The 9758-nt window shown below is 31.6% G+C and overlaps 1 protein-coding gene across 2 annotated transcripts; it reads left to right on the top strand.

Moving 5' to 3' along the window:
* The first annotated feature begins 967 nt into the window (after positions 1-967).
* On the top strand, positions 968-6862 carry LOC134527739 (uncharacterized). 2 transcript variants are annotated; one of them, XM_063360665.1, is made up of 5 exons: positions 968-1176; positions 1707-1849; positions 3217-3471; positions 3550-3821; positions 6602-6862. In XM_063360665.1, exons 1-5 carry the CDS (start codon positions 1055-1057, stop codon positions 6713-6715), a joined length of 906 nt encoding a protein of 301 aa, XP_063216735.1. In that variant the 5' UTR covers positions 968-1054; the 3' UTR covers positions 6716-6862. The 2 variants fall into 2 exon arrangements, with proteins under 2 accessions (XP_063216735.1, XP_063216734.1); XM_063360664.1 differs by having other exon boundaries at positions 3217-3821.
* Positions 6863-9758: the final 2896 nt, after the last annotated feature.

Consider the following 9758-nt stretch of genomic DNA (forward strand, 5'->3'; position numbering starts at 1 on the left):
TTTGGTAGTGCCAAAAATACCACGATAAAATGTGTTGTAGACGCGAAGTAATTGTTCCTTGGGAAAAACAGATTATGTTATACTATGAAAGGAGAACGATATGCAGTATTGTTAGCATCGTACACATATGTTAAAGAAACGATAAGATCCTTAGAAGAAAATTGCACGAAATATAAAAAAAACTATAATAGAAATATTTATTCTGTTTTATGATTTCGGAAATTCATTATTCTGACGTGTTTCAGGTTAATATTGCCTACTATACGAGTCTATAAAATAAATCTACAATTTATTAATATATATTTTTAACTGTACTCCAATTTTCTGTTAATTTGTAAAATATATATCCACGGTAACCTCCTACTTTTTTAAACGAACCTTTGAAAAAACACACCAGGATGCAGCATGTTTGGTTCGTTTGCAAAAATACTTTCCGTCATATGCATATTAAACATGCATTAACACTAAATTACCGTATAATGATGTTAAATAAAATTTTACAAAAAAAGTAACTATCTATGTACAATATTATTAATATTAATGATCTCGCATGTGTGTAAATGAAACAGTGAGAGAAGTGGTGTGTTGGCAATGATTAGAACGAAATAGTTCCATAGCCAAAATATATATTTTTTGACTTTCCGCGTGTATTTAAGAATTTGTGTGGGTATTTGTTAAGTTTGAACATTTTTTTAAATCTCTGGTGAAATAAAAACGTTATGTTAACGGTAAAAAAATATTACGTGCCGAAACCGTGGTCGCGCATTAATAATGTTAATAGTCACTTGATTGTTTTCTCTTTCAGCCGTTTGCAGTCTGCACAGATTACGCCATATTGCAGTGTGTTTTAATATATTACTGACCGTGAAATAACGTACAGTTTGTGTTTCAGGATTTTGTGTTAATATTGTGTATTTTAACTTTGTTATATTATTTATTATCTACTATTTTAATGATGGAATTTGTTATCGTTTTGATATTTTGTGTGGTTCTTGTGATTGCTGTAATGGTAATTGGTTCCGGAATGGGGAAAGCTACTTCTTAGCAGCGTCAGATGGACATCATTAACGTCGCTCAGAACTTATATGTTTTAATTAAAAAAGGCGACTTGAAGAAATGTGACGTTACGCAGACGACCGCGTTTCTTCTCAACATCGCAAAGTCAACTGTTCTCAAGTAAGTAGGCTTTTTTCGTTTTCATGCACGTAAAAAAAATATCGACTGTGTCCTAAGTATTGTCGGCCTGTGTTTTAACTCACGAGGTTTTTTGTGTTTTATTTCCAATTTATATTTTTTGGTGTGAGACAACACCGCCATGTGGCGTCTCTGTTGAAAAGTTAACCTAAAATCATATTAGGCCTACTCAGGTCCTAACAATAACAATATAGGCACTTTCAAGTATTTTTATGGGTGTGATACACGTTTGCTTATAACGATGTTTATAAACTTTATGATAGGTTTAACTATAACATAAGGGAGTGATTTTATAATTTGCATTTAATTAGTTTTTCATCTGTTTGGGAGATCAAAAAATAAATAAAAAAACACTTCATTAATTTCGTGGACAAAGTCTGTCATGTTTCCATTTAGTGACCACAAAGCAAATATTTGTGACAAAATGCCATATTTGGAACACTGCCTAACTGCGTATTGTGAACGGGTCCCCGGAAAAGTGTTATGACAAATGTTTTTTTTTTTTTTGTTAGGTACTACAAGAAAGACATTGAAGAAGTTTCAACACCAGGAAAAAAGAGGAAAAAAAGGCCACAGGAAGGAAAGTCACTTGACACAGTCGACGATTTCACAGTAAATGCAATCAGGAATGCAATTTACAGGATGTACGCTGAAGGTAAAAATTTGATACTGAAGAGTAGTTTCAATATCACTGGGGTAGGCCCTACTTAATTGTATTCATTTCATATATCCATATGCAGATTGACCGGTTCAGTTTTTTTCCCGATATCATCTGTCCTTTAAAAATACTTAACATTTTTGAGTGGTTTGTTAGGTTTCTTTATTGATATGGTATTGATATATAGAATATTGTGCAACATATGAAATAGGTACACGTCCTTTTAAGGTTAGGTTAAAGATAGAAAGAAAATTGTTACATTCTAAAACTACAAGTAATGTTTATATTGTTATACACAGTATACATATTAAATAACCTCAACTTTTATGATGTATCAGAAGGTTAAATAATGACTATTTCCAGTATCAATAATATCCAGTTGTGCGCTTTAGCAGTAATTGGTTACAAATTAGTGAGTTGTGGTCTAAGCAAGCATGGTTATTAAAAAAAAAAATTGGGATACTTAATTGGCTAAATTGTACTGTGTGGCAGGGTCCAGTACAATGTATATTCTATTGCAAAATAGTGTCATGCCCCGCCTAACCCTTTAGAAAATATAGGGGTATTGTTATTTTATAAACAATAGGCCTACTTCATTGTAATGAAGTATCATATGAAAACACAACTTAGCCAGACAAACTGTGTGTTAGTGTATGAAGTAACAGAAGGTTATAAAACAGAAAAAGTTTAGTATCGCGTATCCGATTCGATACATTGATCCTGATCGCATGATCCTGCAAATATTGATCCTGTGATTGATGATGCTTGCTTTTCTAATTTATTACGTTTAAAAATCCTGTACAAAACCAAAACTAAAAACCTGTGATGTAGTAATGAGTTATGATTTAAAGTTGAATAATAATGAAAATATATATGTTTTATTAAACTTATGATAATTATTCTTGCTATACCACAATATTTGATTATGTTCAGGATCTTTGATCTGAATAAATGAAAAAAAGCATGCACCACACGATCAATAGGATGTACAGGTTCATGCATAAAGATCTAGGGATCACATGGGATACACGATACAAAACATTTACCTATAACACAGTGTAGAGCTTGTAACTTATTGATTGCTAAATTGAATGCTGAAATAATAATGTTTTACACAACTTCAATACAAACGCGCAATATAATCGTCATATCATTGCAGACAAAAATACTGCAATGTAGAATTCCTCTAAGCAAACTACAAAATTTAAATTAATTTAAAAGTATTTTTGAAATGTAAGTTTATTAAAACTATTTAATAAATGTAAATTGTGCACTTAAATTATCTTCTACGGGGTTGTGGTTTCGCTTAGTTTTGTGTACCTCTGTTATTTCATGTATTGTTAATGTATGCAATAAATTTACAGGTTTGAATGTTACAGTCGACACCATTTTGAAAGAAATCAGGGAAAGACAAATAGATTATTATGGTGGAAGATCAAGTCTTCATAAATTGTTAAAGAAGATGGGATTTTCATGGACAACTGTTGATGGACGAAAAGCTTTGATAGAGAATGAAAACATAGTATTGAAGCGAATAGATTTCTTGAGAAAGTATAAAGAAGAAAAAGAAAGAGGTGCCAATTTCATATTTGTTGATGAAACATGGATTTTCCAGAGAGGCAAGGCATTAATTTATTTGAAAATTTGTTCTGTGGTCCAATACAAAGTATTTCATTTCCATTTCATATATTTTTCAGGAACTGTATCAAAGTCATGGCAGGACAAGAGTCTACAATCTGCGAAGAGACGTACTGTTGGAGATGGTAAAAGGTTTATTGTTGTTAATGCTGGAGGGCGCACTGGCTTTGTGCCAGGAGCAGGATTACTTTTTGTTTCAGGTCAGAAGACTGCAGACTACCATGGCGAGATGAATGGGGAAACTTTCTTGATGTGGTTTGAAGACATGTTGGTGCATCTGGAGGAACCCAGTGTCATTATAATGGACAATGCTTCATATCACAGCACCCAGGTATGTGCAATGGTAAAGCAGTGTCTTTTTATTGCTCAAATTGTAATGTGAAAAATTTACATGTGTATAAGTACGAATATTCGAGACTAATACATTTTGCCAGCAATAATTGTTATCTTAATAGTATGCCTACACTACATTTTTTTAAACTATAATGTTTGAGCTGAAATTGATTACACACACACACAGAGATATATATATATATATATATATATATATATATATATATATATAATGTAATTGAATTACATCATAGTGCAAACTAATTTAGTAGAGGGTTTGAAATACCAAATAAATTTTTTTTATTGCAAATAGCATTTGAAAATGACATAATTACTTGTTTGGTAAAAGGACCCACTTTATGAATGCTCTGTTGCCCTACTTAATAAATTAAAATAATATTTTCAAAAAAATTTCTAGTCACTAAACTAACATGCTTTGTTAAATTTAGAAATTCATTACGACAATATGCCAAAACACATGTTTGCTTTGCATAAGTACAGTAGAACCCTGTTATAATTTGTTTTTAAGGGGCTACAAGAAAAAAAAAACATAAGCAGGAAATTCAATTTAGTACTTTTTAGTGTGGATTTATTGCCAATGGACTCAACAAGCTGCATAAAGATATATTTGATGCTCCAATTTGCTTGTAGCAAGCCAAAAACAATTTTTCTTTAACATCATAGTGCTTCCAGCTTCTATCTGCTTTGTCTTTACTTACACATTGTCTCATTGCTGTAAAATTGTCTCATTTCTGTATAATTGTCATAATTCACGACAGTGTTTACAGTGGAAATGCTTAAGTCCAGTTCTTTTGCCACTTGAACATGTGATTTAAGTGAATACATTTGAAAACACACAGAATGGCTAAAAATTTATGAATTTATTTGTTTTCCAAGGGTGTCAACAGGCAGTTAACTGCTAACATACACATATACATAGACAGTATAGACAAAGGCTTTTAATTTTTTTCGTCTTCTAAAATTTTATGAAGTGAACATTACAAGCACGAAACGCATAATTTGTGAAACATTATATCCAGGAATTAAATACATTGTCCTTATAGGGAAAATATTGGACTTGAAAAATAATACATTATAGGCAGGAAAACTTTATAAGCAGTAAAATTGTAACAGGGTTCTACTGTCATGAATTCTTATCAGCTACTTGAGTATTTAGTTAAATGTTGGCATAACGTAGGTTGAGAAAACACCTACAACAAACTGGACCAAGGATGCACTGATCGCGTGGCTGGAGAAGAATGAGATAAAACATGAAAATAATTTGTTGAAAGTGGAGCTGCTGAGAATAGCTAAACAAAACAAGCCCCGAATACGGTATATTATTTCGTTTTTTTTACAGCATTTCTTTAAAAGTGAGATAGTTGCAAAAAATTACGTATACGCCTTGTTCTAACACACTTTTCAGATATGAGGTAGACGAGTTGGCTTGTAACTATGGCCACAAAATTCTACGACTCCCACCCTATCACTGCCACTATAATGCAATCGAACTAGTTTGGGCTCAATGTAAACACCATTACAATAGTAACGTGGGGCGAGCCAAGAGATTTGACAATGATGCAGTTGCAGCCATCTGGAAAGAGGCTCTTGATGCTTCCACACCAGAGAGGTATTTTCATGTTGCATGACCAATGGGGTATTCCTTTTGAAGTAGAAATTGTTTTATTTTCCTGTAGAACATTCCTCAAGCTTCAGCAAAAACCTTACCATACATTTTTACATAATACGTAAGTATTGTTGCCTAGCAGCCTGGTCCTACCATTCCTTTTGATAACTTTGTGTGCTAGTGTGTGTATAGTGTGATTATCATTTTGTGTATATTCATATACCAGTAATACAGTTTTAAAACAATTGGTAAAAATAAGTGGTTTGAATTTGTGTAATTGTCGTTTTGAAAATGTGTTGCATGTATGTGTTTGTGTTCGTGTTTGTGTTTGTAATTTTATTCCCATGTGATTCATACATATTTGTGTAGTTTCTAGATCTAACAGTGGTGACTTATTTGCAAGGTTTTTTTTTTTGTAATTGCAGTCCATTTGCAATTGTTTCATTTCCATAAATAGTTTTGTATTTATTAGTAATTGTGATATTACTTTCTGTTATGCTTAATCTTGTGTCAATGACTTTAAAGTTATGGTGGGTTCAGTGCTGTAGGCAGATTTCAATATTCAGATAAAATTTCAACGTAGAGAATTTTGAATATTTTCATCTAGCGAACTTGAATAGGTATTTACACATGTAGTTCTTGCACATTAGTATTTTCAAAAGTTATGTTATTATAGTGAAATACATATACAGTAAATCATCAAAACTATTCAAAAAATTAAATTTTCGCTATATCTCACTGTTTTTTTCTGGGACAAATTTTAACCAAAAACAAACACAAAAGTTATGAAATAAATATTTTATCATATGCATTCTAAGCCTTTATTGATAACATAGAAAATATTTACAGCTTTATTATATCTTGAATAAACCACTCAATTTTTTTTTTTTTCAGATAACATAAAACAAAACATGTTACTTCAAGTATTAAATAATAGCTTTGATAGTTGAGGAAAACACATTAAATGAGTTTTGTTGTGTTTAAAAATAGTTTCTTGTGGAGTGAGTTCAAAATTGTATGTAATAAAGAGCATGCCATGCATTGTTTACTATGCCGTTTTGACAGAAACAAACATATTTTGTTATAGAGTGGTTTTTGCTATAAACAGGTCATTTATATAGAGGTTTTACTGTATACATTAATTTTTTTAGATGGGCGAGGTGTGTGGATCACGTGGAGAAGCTAATTCAAGCAGACTGGGAGAGAGAAGTCCACATAGACAGCGGCACCATTCCTCCACTCATCATCCACCTCGGCGAGGATAGTTCAAGTGAAGACAGTGACAGCGAAGAATTTGAGGTTACGACACAGCAAGTAGATGGAGACAGTGAAGTACTGGCAGTTCCTCTTGATGATTTACCCGGGTGTTCTTATTGAGGTCTGTATGTAATAAACATCTGGGCAACTGTAAGTATTGGGGTTTGAAACATTTTTTTTCTTTTATGCATTCCCATTAAGTATGTTGATTACTGGAACTTTATGTATTAACTTTATATTACACATATTATAAAATTAATAATAAATTTCATTTCTGGATTCGTATAGGTGTATGTGAAACATTTTATTTTGTTGTGTCTCTTCATTTTTCAGTGAACTTACTTGGAAAACAAAAAGCCAGTCCCCATCCAGGGCCACAAATAAATAATGCATATAAGTGGTATAGAAATTACTGTCAATTCTTTACCACAATTTTACTGTTCATAAAATTATGATTTTGTCTAATAAGTATACTCAGGAAAATGTATATAACCATATTTTTATTTGTGGCCTTAACCGGCAAAATGGTAGGGGTTTATTAAATAAAAGAAGAAAATTCATTTTTAAATGTTTTCATCTGAATTTGTTAATTTTATTAAACCTTCAATCTTTAGTCTTTTCCAGATTGCTTAGATGGACAGCCATATGTATAATTTACAATACTTTTTTTTTCAGATGCAGAAAACTGTGTTGAACTGTACTAAAGGATGATATTTACATTTATTTGCTTACATAAATGTTGTAAATTTATATGTTCTCCTAAAAATTTACTTTAAATTATATGTTATTTCTTTAGCTAACAAACTTATTTTTTAATATTTTTACCATTGGGTATCATAAATGTTATGCACATATACATGTATACTTAGATCATATTCAAATTACTTATATATATATATATATATATATATATATATATATATATATACACATACATACATACATACACACACACACACACACACACACACACACATTGTTTTGACAGCTGGTGATTGTAAACAAACCATTTGACATTTGTCACATGGCAATGTTTTTGTTTACATACGGCGGAAGGATACATAGTGACATTAAAGTAGATCCGGTGAAAAGCAGGGCTTCAGAAAAGTAGGAGGTTACCGTGGATGGACTATAAGCATTACATGAAATAGTATTAAAATATTAAAGTTAAATATTTGTGATTCTTATTTGTGCAGGAATTATAGGTCACGAGCTGAAATATTTAAATATTTTTAGGTTCAATCGTAGCAGTATGTGTGGTATTTCAAGTAGGTGCATAACCGAAACCACCATCAATAAAAATCTTACGTTAGCAGATTAGCAATTGTCAACGATTCCTAACTTAAATGCACTTCAAAATGCAGACGATACCCACAAATACAATTCAGCTTCTATATCATGGCTGCATTGTCGCCCATTTTCATTGGCTGGAATTAACGACCGCTAATACAGTCATTAAATGTTTAAAATATATACATAGTAGTTATTTTAACAGGTAGATGAATTGACTGTCTGTACCAAAAGCTGACTGACTACATTTAGAGCATGGTTGATAAAACTCAGAGGTTGTCAGCACTGAGCTCAGCGTGAAGACTATTGAATGCGAACCCTGACCGCCACCCCCCCCCCCCCCTTATCATTCATCACTAATCCCTCAACTAGTTGTTTACACCGGAAAGCCTCCCCCCCCCCCCCGGGTAGACACCACTCATCAACTACCCCCCGATGTTTGCAGCTGGCGTACCTGGATATTAAGTCTCTACCTGCCCACCATTCTGAGTTCTAATTTTTTTTGTGCCTAAAGCCTCCATGCTATCCTTATATCTGACACCTTGTTAAAATCGACCTAATGTTCGGAAATAGTTTAATGTTTTCACTCCACTGGGTATACGTCCGGGTTTAGAAATATTCATAGTGCAAATACTGCTCTTGTTAATATAATTGATAACATTATTCTTATTTTATTAGATTTAAAAAAAAGTTTGACAATGTTGATTATGATATTCTTTGAGGAAAACTATAATATATATCTGTAGGAGGTTGTAAGGCGCCTAAGGCGCCCGTTGAAAAATTTTGAATATGACAAACTTTTATGTAATGTACACACAATGTTTATAAAAAAAATTCAATTTATTTTAATATTTTGCAAATTATAATCATATGTGATGTATATAGTAAAAAATAAATTTGGCAAAAAATGTACATATATAGATAAAGTGCATCTGGGTAATTCTCATGAAATCTCGAAATTCTTGTCCTTAGAGTTTTTATAAAAACCTATTCGACATATGTTGGTAATTATTTTTTCCTTGAAAAGCACATTACTTAGGGTAATAGTATAATTTTTGAACCGTAAGGGCACCTTTAAAAATAATAAATATATAGTACCCTGAAAATCATTTCCTCACTATGTCTCAAACTCTAGATTGTAATACTTTCAAATTTTTAAATAAAAATATTAAAAAAGATTTTTATTTGCGAATTTGACTAATCGATTAAAAATACAACAGATTTTTAAACATTATTTTAATTTGGAATAAAAAGTAATTTACAAGTTTTCAAATACATTTTTTTACACGTGTCCCATTAAAAAACATTATTCCCTCACACCTTTACCAACAGTCGATACATGAACGCACTTTCAATTATTCATAATCGTTTTTATTGGTTTTTGATAGTTGGCAGTACTGTTAATTTTTACAAATGGCCAATTTGTCTTATGCGTGTTAGAGTATCTGTGTAGCAAAAATATTATATGAAAATTATTCAAAGATTACATTTTCAGCCATCATTCCCTCACATAGAATAAAAACAGAGTTAATTACTATATCTAAATATTAATAGCACTGTGAAGTAGGTCATTAGAGATATTAAACTTACACAAAAAATCAGGTGTAGCAAAAGGTATGTAGCAAAAATTTGTTAGGGTATGTTTCATTTCGTCATTCCCTCACCGTCATTCCCTCATTTCAAATTGAAATGAGGGAATGACGATTTATGATTTAATGACTTCTAAACTAGTCTAACTTGGCATTTTTATTTCTTTGCTAA

The sequence above is a fragment of the Bacillus rossius genome, chromosome 1 (assembly GCF_032445375.1).
Source record: "Bacillus rossius redtenbacheri isolate Brsri chromosome 1, Brsri_v3, whole genome shotgun sequence".
In the NCBI taxonomy this organism is placed as follows: domain Eukaryota; kingdom Metazoa; phylum Arthropoda; class Insecta; order Phasmatodea; family Bacillidae; genus Bacillus; species Bacillus rossius.

What these genes read in the sequence shown, in the direction of transcription:
- LOC134527739 (XM_063360664.1), top strand. Translation starts at nt 1,055, where the DNA reads ATGGACATCATTAACGTCGCTCAGAACTTATATGTTTTAATTAAAAAA. An exon ending in GCAAAGTCAACTGTTCTCAA is followed by an intron (nt 1,177 to 1,706) that starts GTAAGTAGGCTT and finishes TTTTTTTGTTAG; the next exon opens with GTACTACAAGAAAGACATTG. An exon ending in CTTCATATCACAGCACCCAG is followed by an intron (nt 3,822 to 6,601) that starts GTATGTGCAATG and finishes TAATTTTTTTAG; the next exon opens with ATGGGCGAGGTGTGTGGATC.